The sequence below is a fragment of the Moschus berezovskii genome, chromosome 1, assembly GCF_049115385.1.
Source record: "Moschus berezovskii isolate FMDL1 chromosome 1, NW_MosBer_1.0, whole genome shotgun sequence".
In the NCBI taxonomy this organism is placed as follows: Eukaryota; Metazoa; Chordata; class Mammalia; order Artiodactyla; family Moschidae; genus Moschus; species Moschus berezovskii.
The window spans coordinates 56,625,654-56,647,289 of NC_142460.1; the positions used below are offsets into that span (position 1 = coordinate 56,625,654).

The 21,636-nt window shown below is 39.7% G+C and overlaps 1 protein-coding gene across 1 annotated transcript; it reads left to right on the forward strand.

Annotated features, from left to right (window-relative positions):
- The first annotated feature begins 651 nt into the window (after positions 1-651).
- On the forward strand, positions 652-1,247 carry LOC129550334 (retinal rod rhodopsin-sensitive cGMP 3',5'-cyclic phosphodiesterase subunit delta). The gene has a single exon (XM_055417907.2). It carries the CDS (start codon positions 652-654, stop codon positions 1,102-1,104), a length of 453 nt encoding a protein of 150 aa, XP_055273882.2. The 3' UTR covers positions 1,105-1,247.
- The last annotated feature ends 20,389 nt before the right edge of the window (positions 1,248-21,636 follow it).

Here is a 21,636-nt window from a genome sequence, read left to right on the forward strand (position 1 = left end):
GTACCTACCTACTTTTACTACTGCTTCAGCAGACTATATACCCAAGTGATTTAAAATAGCATAACAATTTAAGCATTGAGAGGTGCATTCATAGGGGTTACATTGCTTTTACTATTAAATACAGGCATTCACAGTGATGTAGCATTTAATGTAAAGTAAAATTTGAGAGTTTTAATATGCCATACGTGAACCGTGAATTTTCAGATGTTCTAGCTGGTTTTTAAAAAGGCAGAGGAACCAGAGATCAAATTGCCAACATCGACTGGATCATCGAAAAAGCAAGAGAGTTCCAGAAAAACATCTATTTCTGCTTTACTGACTATGCCAAAGCCTTTGACTGTGTGGATCACAATAAACTGTGGAAAATTCTGAAAGAGATGGGAATACCAGACCACCTGACCTGCCTCTTGAGAAACCTGTATGCAGGTCAGGAAGCAACAGTCAGAACTATACATGGAACAACCGACTGGTTCCAAATAGGAAAAGGAAGGAAGAAGGGATCAGAGGAAGGAGAAGGGATCAGGAGCGGAGCTGAGGGGAGGGAGAGGCCGGTCTGGGTCTGGCCGCTGCGGCTCTGTCCTCAGTTCCTGGGCACCATCTGCGAGCTCTGCTAGGCCAGTGTGAGTGAGCCCAGGCAGCGGGTGCCGCATCATGTCAGCTAAGGACGAGCGTGCCAGGGAGATCCTGAGGGGCTTCAAACTAAATTGGATGAACCTTCGGGATGCTGAGACAGGGAAGATACTCTGGCAAGGAACAAAAGACCTGTCAGTCCCTGGGGTGGAGCACGAAGCCCGTGTTCCCAAGAAAATCCTCAAATGCAAGGCAGCATCTCAAGAACTGAACTTCTCTTCAGCAGAGCAAATGGAAAGATTCCTCCTGGAACAAAAAGTCTACTTCAAAGGGCAATGTTTGGAAGAATGGTTCTTCGAGTTTGGCTTTGTGATTCCTAACTCAACAAACACCTGGCAGTCCCTGATAGAGGCCACACCCGAGTCCCGGATGATGCCAGCCAGCGTGCTAACTGGAAATGTTATCATAGAGACAAAGTTTTTTGACGGCGATTTTCTCCTAAGCACATCCAGAGTGAGGCTTTTCTACGTTTGAGAGAAGAATGTGTGTGCATTTCAATAATTCATTTTTTTAGGGGGATGGAGGAAACTGTTTACTTTTTTCCTCTACACCTTTGATTTTTGGCACTTTCACCCCTGATTCCTTCTACGGCAAAACCCACCTGAGGCCACCAGGGGACCAGCTCTGTGTAGGTAACCAGATGGCTTTTTTCTGTCGAGCCACCATCTTCCGTTGACCAGAGCATAAACTCCCAGTCCCGGACCAGGGCAGAGGGCATGCCTCAACTCCTTCCTGGAGTAGACCTGGGGACAGACAGACACCACGAGCTGTTCCCGTCACTCTCCCTGCCTCCTCCTTGGGCCCTGCAGGCAACACATCTTCTTTTGGCCCCTGGTTTTGGAAAAGTGAAAGAGGAGAGTGAAAAGATTGGTTTGAAGCACAACATTCAGAAAACGAAGATCATGGAGTCTGGTCCCATCACTTCATGGGAAATAGATGGGAAAACAGTGGAAACAGTGTCAGACTTTATTTTTGGGGGCTCCAAAATCACTGTGGATGCTGATTGCAGCCAGGAAAATAAAAGACACTTACTCCTTGGAAGGAAAGTTATGACCAACCTAGATAGTATATTAAAAAGCAGAGACATTAGTTTGCCAACAAAGGTCCGTCTAGTCAAGGCTGTGGTTTTTCCCGTGGTCATGTATGGATGTGAGAGTTGGACTGTGAAGAAAGCTGATCACCGAAGAATTGATGTTTTTGAACTGTGGTGTTGGAGAAGACTCTTGAGAGTCCCTTATACTACAAGGAGATCTAACCAGTCCATTCTAAAGGAGATCAATCCTGGGTGCTCATTGGAAGGACTGATGCTAAAGCTGAAACTCCAATACTTTGGCCACTTCATGCGACAAGTTGACTCACTGGAAAAGACTCTGATGCTGGGAAAGGTTGGGGGCGGGAGGAGAAGGGGACGACCGAGAATGAGATGGCTGGATGGCATCACCGACTTGATAGACATGAGTTTAAGTGAACTCCGGGAGTTGGTGATGGACAGAGAGGCCTGGCGTGCTGTGATTCATGGGGTCACAAAGAGTCAGACACGACTGAGTGACTGAACTGAACTGAACTGAACTTTGGAAAACTTCATGTTCCTGACCCGTGTTTAGTTTTTCCCTACCATTTCTATTTCATACATTCTCATACATTTACCTTATAAAATAGACTGATATTATTATTATTACATAATTAATTAAAACATGTTAATTTAAAAAAAAGAAGAGAAGCCTGTATATTGTCACCCTGCTTATTTAATTTATATGCAGAGTACCTCATGAGAAACACTGGGTTGGAGGAAGTACAAGCTGGAGTCAAGATTGCTGGAAAAAAATATCAATAACCTCAGATATGCAGATGACACCACCCTTATGGCAGAAAGTGAAGAAGAACTAAAGGGCCTCTTGACGAAAGTGAAAGAGCAGAGTGAAAAAGTTGGCTTAAAGCTCAACATTCACAAAACAAAGATCATGGCATCTTGTCCCATTACTTCATGGGAAATAGATGGTGAAACAGTGGAAACAGTGTCAGACTTTATTTTTCTGGTCTCCAAAATCACTGCAGATGGTAATTGCAGCCATAAAATTAATGTATGCTTCCTCCTTGGAAGGAAAGTTATGACCAACCTAAACAGCATATTAATATTACTTTGCCAACAATCATCCGTCTAGTCAAGGATATGGTTTTTCCAGTGGTCATGTATGGATGTGAGGGTTGGACTATAAAGAAAGCTGAGCACTGAAGAATTGATGCTTTTGAACTGTGGTGCTGGAGAAGACTCTTGAGAGTTCCTTGGACTGAAAGGAGATCCAACCAGTCCATCCTAAAGGAAATCAGTCCTAGGTGTTCATTGGAAGGACTGATGTTGAAACTGAAACTCCAATACTTTGGCCACCTGATGCAAAGAACTGACTCATTTGAAAAGACCCTGATGCTGGGAAAGATTGAGGGCAGGAGGAGAAGGAGACAACAGAGGATGAGATAGTTGAATGGCATCACCAACTTGATGGACATGGGTTTAGGTAGACTCCAGGAGTTGGTGATGGACAGGGAGGCCTGGTGTGCTGTGGTTCATGGGGTTGCAAAGAGTCAGACACGACTGAGCGACTGAACTGAACTGAACTGAATATGACATATATAATAAATATATATTACATATATATTAATGTATATAATATTTTTGTGTGCGTGTGTGTTCAGTCACTCAGTTGTGTCCTACTCTTTGCAACTCCATGGACTGTAGCCCACTTGGCTCCTCTGTCCATTTGATTTTTCAGGCAAGAATACTGGAGCCATTTCCTCCAGGGAATCTTCCCAACCCAGGGATCAAACCCGCATCTCTTGAATTGAAGGCAATTTCTTTACCACTGAGCCACCTGGGAAGCCCGTATGATATTCATACTGCATAGAAAATATCCTAACTTGAATAGTCATAGTAATTTACTCTGACACATTTAAGAACATTTATTATCCATATATATGCTCAATTTCAAATGCGTTCATCTTATATAGTGTATGCATAAATATCTTATATATGTACTTGAGGAAATACACATAATAAGGCATCTTTGTCATACGTATTATCTGTTTTGCAGGCATTCATTTTACCTAGCTGGAGGTCTAGGAATTTTGCAAGGGGATGATCAATTATTTAATAATACATAAATTATTCAATTACAAATACAATCACAGCAGGATGCTAAATACTTCACAACCAGAAGCCAAAAGAAGCTAACATTTCTGTTTCTTAAAAATACAACACTGCAATAATTTGTCTCAGTACAACTTTCATTATTTTAACATTTTAAATATTTACTTTCATGAACAAATTAATCTAATGCCATAATATTACAATTTCACCCTAAAGAGAGAAAGCAAATCTTCTCACAGATCTCCTCGCAGCTGGGTGATGGCCAGCTGTTAGGAGATGGCCGCATACACCTTGAGTATGTGGAAGCTATTGGTTAGGGGAACTGCGGTCATGGACCACATGCCTCTTCTTCGGTAGTTGGCTATCTCAGGTGTTCCACATGGTGGTCATAGGATTGCAATAGCTGCAAGGAGATATGTGATTTTCAAGCCCCTACTTGTGTCACTTATCCTACTGTCCCATTGGTTAACACAAGTCATGTACTGAAGTCTGGATTCAGAGTGGGAGGGCCCTACAATGGGCACGGATGCAGGAGGTGGGGAGGAATTTGTGGTCTTTATTGACCAATACCACAAAGATCATTCCCAGATGTTTACGTTCTTCTGAAGGAACCTCCTTTTCTAAGTGTCCAGGTTTTGAAGTGGAGACAAATGAGCCTAAGTAGTAGTTTGATTGATATAACCAAAATACAAATAAAGTAACATAACTAGGAAATAAAAAAGTCAGAGATGATGGGTCACAGAAGGGCAAGGCAGTGTAAGGGCTCTCAGGGTGGCAGGGTTCCTTGAAAGTATTCACTGTATTTTACATGCCCTCTACTCTAGCTGCAGAAGACCAACATTTTTTTCTTACTCATACCATCTAGATACAGTATTTTCCAAATGTGGTCTCTGGGCCAGCTGCAGTAGAGCTACAGTGGTACTATCTGAGATGTCTGTGACAAATGTGGCTTCCCAATTCCCACTATCAGAGGTTTTTGACTCAGAAAGATGTAGACAGTAATAAAATGATTGGCAACAAGCATTGCACATAATTCTATTAACAAGAAACACAGCTTCATAGAGCAAGAGCGTGTAGTTATGAACTGAATTCCCAAAATCTAAGGTCAGCACTGAGGGTTCTAGTGTACTAAATATTACCTTAAGGATTAAAAGGTGTAATTTTACCTCCAAAAACAAAACCTTTCCTTTTATTACTGGTTGAGTTAGATACCAATAGTAATATGCAATTGTTTATTTTCTTGCTTGTTAAAGTCTCAAGATATTTATCCTACTTCTAGATACCCAGATGTGTAATGAATCCCCTCATAGAAGAAACAAGAATACTATTTACACTTCAAAATTGCTTTTAAACCTTCAAATTCATAATTTACTAAATAAAGAAACCTTTCAACATCAAAACAGGCCTATAAAAATGAAATCAATGAATTTTCATGATATCTGGATATTAAAAACATCTGCTATTTGTTGTTTATAACTTTCAGGATTATTTTTTGTAAATTATATTTTGTATATGTTGAAAGTGATAATATTCTTCCAAACACACTTTTGTTTTCTCAGGGAGATTTTTCAAAAACCTGTGACAGACGACTCTAATATCATAGATTAAAAAATGCAAGTAAAACAAAAATAGAAGTTAGATGTTGTGACTTGCTATAGAGTATTCGTTTAACAACACATTTCAAGGCACTAAACTAGGTACGGAAATGATCTGAGAAATGATCTGAGAAGTCTCTTTTCCTAAGGCTATCCATATGTTGGGGTAGGCTTGGATCCAGTCCTGCCTAGAAATTGGGGAACTAACTAATGAGCCCTGGTGTTTCTTCCTGCTGATAATTCTATATCATTATAAATCTTGCAAGATACAACACTCCCTAAACAGGTTTTGAATAGTTGAACAGTCACTTGTTACAGAAGCAGACAATCCACCCTCACTATAATAACTTTCAAAACTAACTTACAAAATCACCTTATTTACCTATCTAAATATGAGTCTTAGTGTTGACGTTTCTCAAGTTGAAATGTCGGGGTGTGTGAGCTCTAATCAGAGTGGGGAGAAGGCAAGAACAGATTGTCTTTAACATCAGGCAAGTGTTATCTTGGACTGTCTTCTCAGCCTGAGGTGCTTTGACACTTCTTTCTAACACACCTAAAAATACTTTTATTTTCCCCTCTTTCTGCTGCAGTCACAGGCATTAAGTCAATTGAAGAGGCATATAATCTATCTTTTGAATATATCAATGAGCAGTATCCTCAAAGACCTAACAACATTGCCTTCATTGAGAAAGCATAAACAATTGTATGAAGAATGAATATTTTTCTTAAATCATACAAACAAAAAATGGAAAATAAAAGTGTGTGTATCTCTCTACCAAAAAGTACATATAAATTAAGATCATTCTTTTATATACACAAATAATAAGAAAAGCAAAGAAAATATATTTGATTCTTGGGAGAATCAATTATAAACATTTTAAAAAAATAATAGTATTTTGAAGATATTAATCATATACCCAAAATAAATAGCTAAATAAATCTACATTTTAAGCATCAAAGGATGCACATTGCAAGCCTTTTCATTAATTGACTTAATCTTTCAAAATATAATTATTGAGAATTCATTGTGTGCTAGCATTGGGCTTCCCTTGTGGCTCAGCTAGTAAAAAATCCACCTGTAATGCGGGAGTCCTGGTTTCAATCCCTGAGCTGGGAATCTCCCCTGGAGAAGGGAAAGTCTATCCACTCCAGTAGTCTGGCCTGGAGAATTCCATGAACTGTGTACTCCATGGAATCGCAAAGAGTCAGACACGACTGAGGGACTTTCACTTACTTAAGACATTGTACAATGCTGAAAACACAGAACCAAAATTGCAGAATTTATTAACTAGTGATGTGTGTGTGCATGCTCTGTAACTCAGTCGTGTCCAATTCTTTGAGACCCCATGGACTTTAGCCTGCCAGGTTCCTCTGTCCGTGGAATTCTCCAGGTAAGAATACTAGAGTGAGTTGCCATTTCCTCTTCCAGAGAATCTTCCCAAACCAGGTATCAAACCCATCTTTCTGTGTCCCTTTGCTTTGGCAGGTATATTCTTTACTACTGAGCCACCTGAGAAGCCCCATTATCTAGTGGTAGAGGCACATATATTAATGTGATCAAAATCACAAAGAAAAATATAGAGAGGGTTGATAACAAATACCATGGCTTTATGGTCTGAGGATCAAGGAAAGCTTCAGAGAGAAAAGCATTCAAACTCAGATCATGTTGCACTCTATAAAATCAATCACAATCCTTCCTGTCTGAATTACTATCTATGTTCCCACAGCAATCCATGTTATATTATATCAGTCACAGAACTTGATAAATTGTTTTGTTTTGATTTCTAGATTTAAGTGAGGAGTTTCATATGGGGAATAAACTATATATTTTTAGTCTTGTTAACCTCTTGTAGTAATGTATGGATGTGAGAGTTGGACTATAAAGAAAGCTGAGGACTGAAAAATTGATGTTTTTGAGCAGTGGTGTTGGAGAAGACTCTTGAGAGTACCTTGGACTGCAAGGACTTCCAAGCAGTCTATCCTAAAGGAGATCAGTCCTGAATATTCATTGTAAGGGCTGATGCTGAAACTGAAACTCCAGTAGTTTGGCTACCTGATGTGAAGAACTGACTCATTTGAAAAGACCCTAATGCTGGGAAAGATTGAAGGTGGGAGGAGAAGGGGACAACAAAGGATGAGATAGTTGGATGGCATCACTGACTCTATGGACATGAGTTTGAATAAATTCTGGGAGTTCGTTATGGACAGGGAGGACTGTCATGATGCAGTCTATGGGGTAGCTAAGAATTGGACATGACTGAGCTACTGAACTGAACTGATCTGAACCTGAGCTCATTAAATATTGAAATCCATCAATAAATAAATGGCTGTCAAATGAATGAATGACTTAAATTGATAATTACATAATATAGTTGAATATTCATATTTTTAATCTCTGCAAATATGCGTTTATAGATATAATTATTTTATCAACTGGCACCAAAGTTCTTCATAAGGAGGAAATGTTGTTTAGGAAATTAAACTCCTTTGATGTGGAAAATGAGACCCTGAGGCTGTACTGTGAAAATAAACAGCAAAATGAAGCAAATAGCTAAACTTCTATGCATAAAATATGATGATGAAACATTTGGAAGTGGGAAAGTAGAAAATTGAGAAAGAGCAAAGTTCGAGGGAAGACATGTGAGGAGATTGAAGACGAGTTAGAAAGATGACCAGGCAGAATTTTGCAAGGACAGAGTGACAAGAAAAATATCCTAAGTCACAAGAATGCCTAACAAGGAATTTAAAATTATTTGTATTTGTGTGCTATAAAATTCCCTCTGCTTCCTGAAACTCAGTAAATTATATCACAAATGCAAGTATTTTGTCATATCTTTGGAAAATCCAAGTAAAGTCTGAGTTTCAATTATGAGACAATGTAAAGAAGAGAAGAGAATGCCCATGAAAGATGAGATTCAATCGAGATTAACAGTTTATTAAGAGAACTTCAGATCCTGGATATTACGGAGTTATTGGTACTGGACCAACTATCTTACAGCAAACAGTCATAAAACTGGACAAAGTATATGAACCACTTGCTCTTATTACTCAAAGTATAATTATTGAGCCCTTTCTCTGGGCCAGTCACTGTGCAAGTGATGACAACAGTGACACATCTATGATCTCTGATAGGATGTAACCAACAAAAAGAGCCCCATGTCTCCCCTGGACAATTCTCTATTCGTAGTGCATGAAGTTGGAATCCAAGAAGGGCAGGTAAGTCCTGCTGAGATGAGATCAGAGCTTGGGAAAACGGATGTGGCTGGAGATGGAATTGTGCAGGAGGAAGTACAAAGATCTCTTCCTGTTTCCTAGGGCGAGAGCTGGCCTGCATATATGCAGGGCTGTGTTATCAGGAAGCAGTTTCTACTGGATTGGAAATGGAATTAAACTCTGAGAGCTAAAGCAAAACTGTCAGATGTTGGGGGACTGGCCTAGCACAAAGAAATCCAAGGTCATTTAAATGCTTAAGCAAATAAAAAATCGAACAGTCTAAATCAAAGTTTAGTAATTAAATAAATTCAACAGTCATTCCCTAATGACATACATGAGAAAAGAATCTTAAAAAGAGTGGATACATGGATATGTACAATTGATTCACTTTGCTGTACAGCAGAATGTAACACAACACTTTAAATCAACTATACTCCAATAAGAATTTTAAAAATATTTAACAGCTGCTTATGAGCTACATACTCTATGTGAAGTATTGTGTTAGCCTGGAGGAATACAAAGATTTACCAGGTATTATTTCTACTATCAAGGAATTTACAATATAGTGACTGAAGTAATATTGAATAAAGACCTCACTGAAGAGAATGGTCTTCTCTAAGTCTCCCTTAACAAGCCAAAATCAAGAGTTGTAGAGATCCACACGTTGGAGTTTAGACTTATCAAATTTGAAGCATTTGAGGAATGCAGGGATTCCTACAGACTGACCTTCAGAAAGTCTAAAAATAAGCCTGCACAGTTTCAATATGATCATCTAGTAACTGTATTGTATATTAGACAAATTAATCTTCTTCAGAGAAAAAATAACAGAATCTAAAGTCTCTATACTACATCTGCGCAATAGCCAGAATACAATCAGAAATATGACCCTCAATCAGGAAAGATATCATTCAAGAGAAACTAAGCCTGAACGTATTAAGGAGGCTAATATAAATATCAGTTCAGTTCAGTCACTAAGTCATGTCCGGTTCTTTGCGACCCCATGAATCGCAGCACGCCAGGCCTCCTGTCCGAAACCAACTCCCGGAGTCCACCCAAACCCATGTCTATTGAGTTGGTGATGCCATTCAGCTATCTCATCCTCTGTCTTCCCCTTCACTTCCTGCCCCCAATCCTTCCCAGCATGGGGTCTTTTAAAATGAGTCAGCTCTTTGCATGACGTGGCCAAAGTATTGGAGTTTCAGCTTCAACATCAGTCCTTCCAATGAACACCCAGGACTGATCTCTTTAGGATGGACAGTTTGGATCTCCTTGCAGTCCAAGGGACTCTCAAGAGTCTTATACAACACCACAGTTCAAAAGCATCAATTCTTCAGCACTCAGCTTTCTTCACAGTCCAACTCTCACATCCATATATGACCACTGGAAAAAATATAGCCTTGACTAGACGGACCTTTGTTGGCAAAGTAATGTTTCTGCTTTTTAATATGCTGTCTAGGTTGGTCATAACTTTCCTTCCAAGGAGTAAGCGTCTTTTAATATCATGGCTACAATCACCATCTGCAGTGATTTTGGAGCCCCCCAAAATAAAGTCTGACACTGTTTTTTCTGTTTCCCCATTATTTCCCATGAAGTGATAGGACCAGATGCCATGATCTTAGTTTTCTGAATGTTGAGCTTTAAGCCAACTTTTCCACTCTCCTTCTTCACTTTCATCAAGAGGCTCTTTAGTTCCTCTTCACTTTCTGCTATAGGGGTGGCGTCGTCTGAATATCTGAGGTTATTGATATTTCTCCAGGCAATTTTGATTCCAGCTTGTGCTTCTTCCAGCCCAGTGTTTCTCATGATGTACTCTGCATATAAGTTAAATAAGCAGGGTGACAATATACAGCCTTGATGTACTCCTTTTCCTATTTGGAACCAGTCTGTTGTTCCATGTCCAGTTCTAACTGTTACTTCCTGACCTGCATACAAGTTTTTCAAGAGATAGGTCAGATGATCTGGTATTCCCATCTCTTTCAGAATTTTCCACAGTTTATTGTGATTCACACAGTCAAAGGCTTTGGCATAGTCAGTAAAGCAGAAATAGATGTTTTTCTGGAACACTCTTGCTTTTTCGATGATCCAATGGATGTTGGCAATTTGATCTCTGGTTCCTCTGCCTTTTCTAAATCCAGCTTGAACATCTGGTAATTCATGGTTCAAGTATTGCTGAAGTCTACCTTGGAGAATTTTGAGCATTACTTTCCTAGAGTGTGAGATGAGTGCAATTGTATGGTAGTTTGAATATTCTTTGACATTGCCTTTCTTTGGGAGTGGAGTGAAAACTGACCTTTTCCAGTCCTGTGGCCACTGCTGAAGTTTCCAAATTTGCTGGCATATTGAGTGCAGCACTTTCACAGCATCATCTTTCAGGATTTGAAATAGCTCAACTGAAATTCCATCACCTCCACTAGATTTGTTCGTAGTGATGCTTTCTAAGGCCCACTTGACTTCATATTCCAGGATGTCTGGCTCTAGGTGAGTGATCACACCTTTGTGATTATCTGGGTCGTGAAACTCTTTTTTGTACAATTCTCTGTGTATTTTTCTTTTCCTCTGTGTATTCTTGCCACCTCTTCTTAATATCTTCTGCTTCTGTTAGGTCCATACCATTTCTGTCCTTTATCAAGCCCATGTTTGCATGAAATGTTCCCTTGGTATCTCTAATTTTCTTGAAGAGATCTCTAGTCTTTTCCTTTCTGTTGTTTTCCTCTATTTCTTTGCATTGATCACTGAGGAAGACTTTCTTATCTCTCCTTGCTGTTCTTTGGAACTCTGCATTCAGATGGGAATATCTTTCCTTTTCTTCTATGTCTTTCGATTCTCTTTTTTCACAGCTATTTGTAAGGCCTCCTCAGACATACGGTCAAAAATTAAAAGAAAATGTAATCAACAAAGTAATGAGAGGTTTTTTTTGGCTTTAGTGAGTCAATAGGGATTTCAGCAGAAAATTATAAAATTAGAAACTATTAAAAAAATCAAATAAAAATTCTAAAATTTAATAAATTAAAATGTAGAACTCACTAGATACGTTTTATAACATACTGGAGATACTGGGAGACAACATGTAAGGATTTAAAGAAAGGTTAATAGAAAAAAATTCAGTTTAAGAAGCAGAGGGAAAAGTGAGTCAAAAATTGTACATTTCCTGTCTTATTCTTACTATTGACAATTTCTCCAAGGTCTGCTTCTGATTTTGAGGACTGGAGGTATAAATCTGTATCTGGGCCCTGGATGCACTTGTCACTGCTGTGGTGGGGTTGTTATAGGCCCTCTCTGCAGACAAAACTGGAGAATATTTATGTGTATATTAACACATCACACAAACATCTATAATTCTTTCTCTAATCATCTGGATCTATGTTAAGCAATATATATAGGGCTTCCCTGTGGCTCAGCTGGTGAAGAATCTACCTTCAAGGAGGGAGACCCGAATTCCATTCATGTGTCAGGAAGATCCTCTGGAGAATGCAATGGCTACCCACTCCAATATTCTTGCCTAGAGAATTTCATGGACAGAGGAGCCTGGCAAGCTACAGTCTATGGGGTCCCAAAGCATTGGGCATGACTGAGAGATGACTGAGAGACTAACACTTTCACTTTATTCAGGCACTGTCTGTAATCTAGCCTGCATAGTTCATCCTATTCTCTCCCCTTTGCTTTACCATTAACTTTCTTTTCCAGCAGTCCTGGGTCCTAACATTGCCCATATCCATTCAATTATTTATACATTCCTAGTAAATAGTATAGTGGTTTCACAATTCTTAACCTATACCCTAGTGCGAAAAAAGTTTACCAATTAGGGCACAGTGCTTATGTACAATTCCTTTGGCTTTAATACTACAAGTTCTGCTTGTTTCCAGAATGACTTAGGTCAGTATTCCACACCTACCATGCATCACTTTAGTGGAAATATGGCATACATTTACAACCCAGTTAGATTATTTTGTCTCCATTTGTATTTCTTCCTAGATCCTAAAAGATGATGCTGTGAAAGTGCTGCACTCAAAATGCCAGCAAATTTGAAAACTCAGCAGTGGCCACAGCACCAGAAAAGGTCAGTTTTCATTCCAATCCCAAAGAAAGGCAATGCCAAAGAATGCTCAAACTACCGCACAATTGCAGTCATCTCACATGCTAGCAAAGTAGTGCTCAAAATACTCCAAGTAAAGCTTAAACATGAACCATGAACTTCCAGATGTTCAAACTGGATTTAGAAAAGGCAGAGGAACAAGAGATCAAAATGCAACATCTATTACATCAAAGAAAAAGCAAGAGAGTTCCAGAAAACATCTACTTCTGCTTTATTGACTGTGCCAAAGCCATTGACTGTGTGGATAACAAAAACTGGAAAATTCTTCAAGAGATGGGAATACCAGACCAGCTGACCTACATCCTGAGAAATCTGTATGGAGGTCAAGAAGCAACAGTTAGAACAAGACATGGAACAAAGGACTGGTTCCAAATCAAGAAAGGAGTACATCAAGGCTGTATATTATCACCCTGCTTACTTAACTTATTTGCAGAGTATATCACATGAAATTCTGGGCTGGAATCAAGATTACTGGGAAAAATATCAATAACCTCAGATATGCAGACGACACCACCTTTATGGCAGAAAGCAAAGAAGAACTAAAGAGCCTCTTGATGAACATGAAAGAGGAGAGTGAAAATGTTGGCTTAAAGCTCAACAATCAGAAAACTAAGATCATGGCATCTGGTCCCATCACTTCATGGCAAATAGATGGGGTAACAATGGAAACAGTAAGATATTTTACTTTCTTGGGCTCCAAAATCACTGCAGTTGGTGACTGCAGCCATGAAATTAAAAGGCACTTGCTCCTTGGAAAAAAAATTATGACCAACCTAGACAGCATATTAAAAAGTAGAAACATTACTTTGCCAACAAAGGTCCATCTAGTCAAATCTATGGTTTTTCCAGTAGTCAGGTATGGATGTGAGAGTTGGACTATCAAGAAAGCTGAGTGCCAAAGAATTGATGCTTTTGAACTGTGGTGTTGGAGAAGACTCTTGAGAGTCCGTTGGACTGCATGGAGATCCAACCAGTGCATCCTAAAGGAAATCAGGCCTGAATATTCATTGGAAGAACTGATGTTGAAGCTGAAACTCCAATCCTTTGGCCACCAGATATGAAGAATTGACTCATTTGAAAAGACCCTGATGCTGGGAAAGATTGAAGGCGGGAGAAGGGGATGACAGGATGAGATATTTGGATGGCTTCACTGACTGATGGACATGAGTTTGTTTAAGCTCCAGGAGTTGGTGATGGACAGGGAAGCCTGGCGTGCTGCAGTCCATGGGGTCACAAAGAGTTGGACAGGCCTGAGTGACTGAAATGAACTGAACTGAACTAGATCCCTCAACCTATTGGTTGGTTTTTATTTTCAATGAAAAGTCATGGATGCATATTATAAGCACTATGCTGCTGCTGCTGCTTCTGCTAAGTCACTTTAGTCGTGTCCAACTCTGTGTGACCCCATAGACGGTAGCCCATCAGGCTCCCCGTCCCTGGGATTCTCCAGGCAAGAACACTGGAGTGGGTTGCCATTTCCTTCTCCAATGTGTGAAAGTGAAAAGGGAAAGTGAAGTCGCTCAGTCATGTCTGACTCATAGCGACCTCATGGACTGCAGCCTACCAGGCTCCTCCATCCATGGGATTTTCTAGGCAAGAGTACTGGAGTGGCTTGCCATTGCCTTCTCTGTATAAGCACTATAGCTGCTATTTAAATAATAATTTTTAACTAAGTAATAATCTAATACAGTTGATAAAATGGAATGCTCTACAATATCCTATTGTCCAGAGAGAGATCAGGGAAATAGGAAGGTGGAAGACAAGGAAGACAAACACAGAATAAAAAAAAAATAGCAAGATGATAGATTTAAACTCAACCATATCGATAACTGGGGCTTTCCAACTGGCACTAGTGGTGAAGAATCCACCTGCCAATGCAAGAGACTCAAGAGACCTGGGTTTGATGCCTGGGTCCAGAAGATCCCCTGAAGTAGGAGGTGGCAACCCACTGCACAATTCTTGCTGGAAAATTCCATGGACAGAGGAGCCTTGTGGGCTATATTCCATGGAGTTGCAGAGTCAGATATGGCTGAACGACTGAGTACATATCAATAGTTATGTTAAATGTAGATGAACATAACACTTCAATCCAAAGTAAAGCAGTTTATCTATTCAGTGAGAAAGCAAGACCTAACTCTATTGTTTCTGAAAGAAACAGATGTTAAACATAAAGAAGTGAACAATTTGAAATTAAAGGGATGGAAAAAGATCTATCATACCAACTATACACATAAGAAAGATGTTCTGTCTGTATTAACCTGTATTAATATAAGATAACTTAAACTGCGAGCCAAAGAATATGAGAAAGAGGGGTGTTTAATAATAATTAAAAGGGTAATTCATCAGGAAGACACAATAATCCTAAATATGCATGACTTAATATCAGAGTTTCAAAATTCATGAAGCAATACTGACAGAAGAAAATTGAGAGAAATGGAGAAAACTACAACTATAGCTAAAGATTGTTAACAGTACCTTCTCAATAACTGATAAAATAGTAGACAAAAAATCAGAAGGGATTTAAACAAAACCCTCAGTATGGATCTCCCAAAGCAAACCCTGAACAAGAGTTTGGGGTGCCAGACAACATTTGGAGGAAGAAGGAAACAGAATTGAATAAGAAAAGAAGTCAAACTGTGACTTCAGTTCAGTTCTGTTGCTCAGTCATGTCCGACTCTTTGCGACTCCATTAATCACAGCATGCCAGGCCTCCCTCCTGGAGTTCACTCAAACTCATATCCATCGAGTCGGTGATGCCATCCAGCCATCTCATTCTCTGTCATCCCCTTCTCCTCCTGCCCCCAATCCCTCCCAGCATCAGAGTCTTTTCCAGTGAGTCAACTCTTTGCATGAGGTGGCCAAAGTATTGGAGTTTCAGCTTCAGCGTCAGTCCTACCAATGAACACCCAGGGCTAATCTCTTTTAGAATGAACTGGTTGGATCTCCTTGCAGTCCAAGGAACTCTCAAGAGTCTTCTCCAACACCACAGTTCAAAAGCATCACTTCTTCAGCGATCAGCTTTCTTTGCAGTCCAACTCTCATATCCATACATGACCACTGGAAAAACCATAGCCTTGACTAGACAGACCTTTGTTGGCAAAGTAATGTCTCTGCTTTTTAATATGCTATCTAGGTTGGTCATAACTTTCCTTCCAAGGAGTAAGTGTCTTTTAATTTCATGGCTGCAATCACCATCTGCAGTGATTTTGAGCCCAGAAAAAGTCTCTAACTGTTTCCATTGTTTCCCATCTATTTGCCATAAAGTGATGGGACTGGATGCCATGATCTTACATTTCTGAATGTTGCGTTTTAAGCCAACGTTTTCACTCTCTTCTTTCACTTTCATCGAGAGGCTTTTTAGTTCTTCATTTCCTGACGTAAGAGTGGTGTCAGCTGTTTATCTGAGGTTATTGATATTTCTCCCAGCAATCTTGGTTCCAGTTTGTGCTTCATCCAGCCTGGCTTTTCACATGATGTACTCTGCATATAAGTTAAGTAAGCAGAGTGACAATATACAGCCTTGATATACTCCTTTCCCTATTTGGAACTAGTCCATTTTTCCATTTCTTGTTCTAACTGTTGCTTCGTGACCTGCATACAGATTTCTCAAGAGGCTCTGGTATTCCCATCTCTAAGAATTTTCCACAGTTTGTTGTGATCCATACCATCAAAGGTTTGGCATAGTGAATGAAGCAGATGTTTTTCTGGAATTCTCTTGCTTTTTCTATGATGCAAAGGATGTTGGCAATTTGATCTCTGGTTCTTCTGCCCTTTCTAAATCCAGTTTGAACATCTGGAAGTTCTCAGTTCGGGTACAGATAAAGCTTAGCTTGGAGAATTTTAAGCATTACTTTACTAGCTGTGAGATGAGTGCAATTGTTTAGTAGTTCAAATATTCTTTTGGATTGCCTTTCTTTAGGACTGGAATGAAAACTGACCTTTCCCAGTCTTGTGGCCACTGCTAATTTTTGCAAAATTGCTGTCATATTGAGTGCAGCATCATCTTTTAGGAACAGAAATAGCTCAGCTAGAATTCTATCACCTCCACTGTTTTGAAGGCCCACTTGACTTCACACTTCAGGATGTCTAAGAAACCTGGTGAGATGAAATTAAGTCACCTTTCCAGAATTCTGTGCTGACCAGACCAGCTGAAATACAGAAAGCAGTTAAAACAACACCTGAGTAATTATCTAAGGCATATCCAAGGTAAGTTCACAGTTGAATATACAGCTCTCTTTTGCTAGTACTACTATGTAACTATTCTCTGATTTTTCAGAGCCTAGATATGTCAGTATAAAAAATCTTTTGGCTCATAAGAGAAGGTAAGACTATTTCAGCAGACTTGGTGGCTAAGAAGAAACCAATGAGTACTTATATTTTGCAACTCTGGTGAATATTACATGAAACATATCTGAAACCAAGTGCCACAAGACTGTAAGAATAATGCCTCAATGTATTTTACAATGTGAAGGTAAACCTTGAAGTATACCTTCCCAGATTTTTGGCATTGCAGTATCACAATAGCATAGGGAATTCCAGTCTTTTCATCCCTTCTAAGTCCAAGGACTTGATTTTGCTACCCTGTTATTATCAAAGATTAACTCAAGTTGGGTCTGAAACAAGATTATATAGAAACTATGCAACATTTGATCCTTGGTTATATTTGATTAACAGTGCCGAAAAATCTCTGTTACCAGTTGAAAAGTATGATTCAATGTCTTAAAGTAACAAGGAATATGGCAGGTAAAGTGCAGAGTAAGAAACAAATAATAACCTCTGACTTCTCAGTGTTACTTGATTGCCCAAGGAGGGTTTATTTGCCAAAAGTCACACAATATTGAGAAATAAGAAAGAAAGCCAACAAGCCTTATTGCCCAACCTTTTCCTCCAAACCACTTTGGGACATATTCCAGGAACTGCATCATTCTTTTGGTTTGAGGATAATGATGTAAAACAGTATCTATTCAGGTGAGGCTCTTGAAAATAAATATATTAAATACACTTGTGATACACTTTTAATTGTCAAAGGAAGCCAAATAAAACAAACATTAACCATTTCCTACAGCATTACTAATGACTTATAAGTAAAGCTTCTAAAACCTATCATTTTATATGCATGAAAAAATGTGATGATCACATTTTTCATGTCTTATGGCACTAGATAAGTGAAGAACGGCACCCTACCCAGGGACAATGACACACACCTTTCCCATAACAACCTGTGAGAGATAGAAAAAAAAAATCTTATTAATCAGTCAAAATCTCCGTGAAAAAAATTTGTCATGGGATGCCTGTCCACTATCTCTGCTTTTCTAACAAGATGTGCTCATAAAGAAAATGTAAAATTATAAAACGTGAAAGAGAATATGCCATATAATGATAGGCATACCAATCCCAAAGAAAGGCAATCCCAAAGAATGTTCAAACTACCGCACAATTGCATTCATCTCACATGCTAGTAAGTTCAGTTCAGTTCAGTCGCTCAGTCGTGTCTGACTCTTTGTGACCCCATGAATCACAGCACGCCAGGCCTCCCTGTCCATCACCAATATCCGGAGTTCACTCAAACTCATGTGCATCGAGTCAGTGATGCCATCCAGCCATCTCATTCTCTGTCGTCCCCATCTCCTCCCGCCCCCAATCCTTCCCAGCATCAGACTCTTTTCCAGTGAGTCAACTCGTCGCATGAGGTGGCCAAAGTATTGCAGTTTCAGCTTTAGCATCAGTCCCTCCAATGAACACCCAGGACTGATCTCCTTTAGAATGGACTGGTTGGATCTCCTTGCAGTCCAAGGGACTCTCAAGAGTCTTCTCCAGCACCACAGTTCAAAAGCATCAATTCTTCGGTGATCAACTTTCTTCACAGTCCAACTCTCACATCCGTACATGACCATGGGAAAAACCATAGCCTTAACTAGACGGACCTTGGTTGGCAAAGTAATGTCTCTGCTTTTAAATATGCTATCTAGGTTGGTCATAACTTTCCTTCCAAGGAGTAAGCGTCTTTTAATTTCCTGGCTGCAATCAGCATCCGCAGTAATTTTGGAGCCCCCCAAAATAAAGTCTGACACTGTTTCCACTGTTTCCCCATCTATTTCCCAAGAAGTGATGGGACCAGATGCTTGATCTTCCTTTTCTGAATGTTAAACTTCAAGCCAAACTTTTTAAAGTAATGCTCAAAATTCTCTGAGCCAGGCTTCAACAGTACATAAACTGTGAACTTCCAGATATTCAAGCTGAATTTAGAAAAGGCAGAGGAACCAGAGATCAAAATGCAACATCCGTTACATCATAGAAAAAGCAAGAGTTCCAGAAAAATATCTGCTTCTGCTTTATTGACTACACCAAAGCCTTTGACTATGTGGATCACAACAACCTGTGGAAAATTCTTAAAGAGACAGGAACACCAGACCACCTGACCTGCCTCCTGAGAAATCTGTATGCAGGTCTAGAAGCAACAGTTAGAACTGGACATGGAAAAACAGTTCAGTTCAGTTCAGTCGCTCAGTCGTGTCCGACTCTCTGCGACCCCATGACCGCAACATGACAGGCCTCCCTGTCCATCAACAACTCCCGGAGTCCACCCAAACCCATGTCCATTGAGTCAGTGATGCCATCCAACCATCTCATCCTCTATAGTCCCATTCTCCTTCTGCCCTCAATCTTTCCCAGCATCAGGGTCTTTTCAAATGAACCAGCTCTTCGCATCAGGTGGCCAAAGTATTGGAGTTTCAGCTTCAACATCAGTCCTTCCAATGAACACCCAGGACTGATCTCCTTTAGGATGGACTGGGTGGATCTCCTTATAGTCCAAGGGACTCTCAAGAGTATTCTCCAACACCACAGTTCAAAAGCATCAATTCTTTGGTGCTCAGCTTTCTTTATAGTCCAACTCTCACATCCATACATGACTACTGGAAAAACCATAGCCTTGACTAGATGGACCTTTGTTGACAAAGCAATGTCTCTGCTTCTTAATATGCTGTCTAGTTTGGTCATAACTTTCCTTCCAGGGAGCAAGCGTCTTTTAATTTCTTGGCTGCAATCACCATCTGCAGTGATTTTGGAACCCAGAAAAATAGGCTGGTTCCATTTTGGGAAAGGAGTACATCAAAGCAGTATATTGTCACCCTAGTTATTTAACTTATATGCCGAATGCATCATGTGAAAAGACAGGCTGGATGAAGCACAAGCTGGAATCAAGATTGCTGGGGAAATATCAATAACCTCAGATATGCAGATGACACCACCCTTATGGCAGACACCAAAGCAGAACTAAAGAGCCTCTTGATGAAAGTGAAAGAGGAAATTGAAAACGTTGGCTTAAAACCCAACATTCAGAAAATTAAGATCATGGCATCCAGTCCCATCACTTTATGGCAAATAGATGGGGAAACAATGGAAAGAGTGAAAGACTATTTTTCTGGGCTCCAAAATCACTGCAGTTGGTGACTGCAGCCATGAAATTAAAAGATGCTTGCTCTTTGGAAGAAAAGTCAAAACAAAGCTACACAGCATATTAGAAAGCAGAGACATTACTTTGCCAACTAATGTCCGTCTAGTCAAGGCTATGGTTTTTCCAGTAGTCGTGTATGGATGTGAGAGTTGGACTGTAAAGAAAGCTGAACACTGAAGAACTGATGCTTCTTAACTGTGGTGTTTGAAAAGACTCTTGAGAGTCCCCGGGACTGCAAGGGGATCCAACCAGTCCATCCTAAAGGAAATCATTCCTGAATATTCATTGGAAGGTCTGATGCTGAAGCTGAAACTCCAATACTTTGGCACCTGATGCGAAGAAACAACTCATTTGAAAAGACCCTGATGCTGGGAAAGATTGAAGGCAGGAGAAGAAGGGACGATAGAAGATAAGATGGTTGGATGGCATCACTGAAAGATTATACATGAGTTTGATCAAGCTCAGGGAATTGGTTTTGGACAGGGAAGCCTGGTGGGCTGCAGTCCATGGAGTCGCAAACAGGCACACTGAGTGTCTGAACTGACTGAGTGACTTAATGCTTAGTGCTTCTAATTGCAAAATCATGAATTTATACTTCACTATTCTCTGAAAGAATTCAGAAAATAACACGTTTTCTCCTTTACTCTCACAGTTCAGTTGGGGTTAAGGAGTTAGAGAGAAGTTTATTTATATATCCCTGAGAAGATCATCCAGAGGAGACAGTACAGGATTTTCTGCTTTGAAAAGGCAAGTAGGCTATGTATCCAAGCTTGTCAATGAAATGAAATGCACCATGTTATTTTTGCCCTCCCCTCAGTTAGGTGAGCAAAATTTATTGAGCATATTGATTAAACTGTTTTCCATCTTCTTCTCTGGGTTTTCTGGAAGTAGTAAAATGCCTACAGAATCTATATGTTGAAACTTAAAATGTTGACTTTGATTGCTGAAGGTAGAGCTAGTTTTTCCAATAGTGCAGAGTAATTCAATTTTGGAGTTACATTGCCAGCATCCCTTTAATGCCTCTCTGTATTTGTGCAGTTTTTTAAGTTTTTAAAAATTTTGCTAAATGTAGATTCATACAGCCACTATGGAGAACAGTGTGGAGATTCCTCAGAGGATGTGGAGAGAAAGGAACCCTCTTACACTGTTGGTGGGAATGCAAACTAGTACAGCCACTATGGAGAACAGTATGGAGATTCCTCAAAAAACTGGAAATAGAACTGCCATATGATCCAGCGATCGCACTCCTGGGCATACACACTGAGGAAACCAGAATTGAAAGAGACACATGTACTCCAATGTTCATTGCAGCACTGTTTATAATAGCCAGGACATGGAAGCAACCTAGATGTCCATCTGCAGATGAATGGATAAGAAAGCTTTGGTACATATACACAATGGAGTATTTCTCAGCCATCAAAAAGAATGCATTTGAATCAGTTTTAATGAGGTGGATGAAATTGGAGCCAATTATACAGAGTGAAGTAAGCCAGAAAGAAGAACATCA

Bases quoted from the DNA above. Each gene is read 5' to 3' on its own strand.
- LOC129550334 (XM_055417907.2), top strand. From the start codon at position 652: ATGTCAGCTAAGGACGAGCGTGCCAGGGAGATCCTGAGGGGCTTCAAA.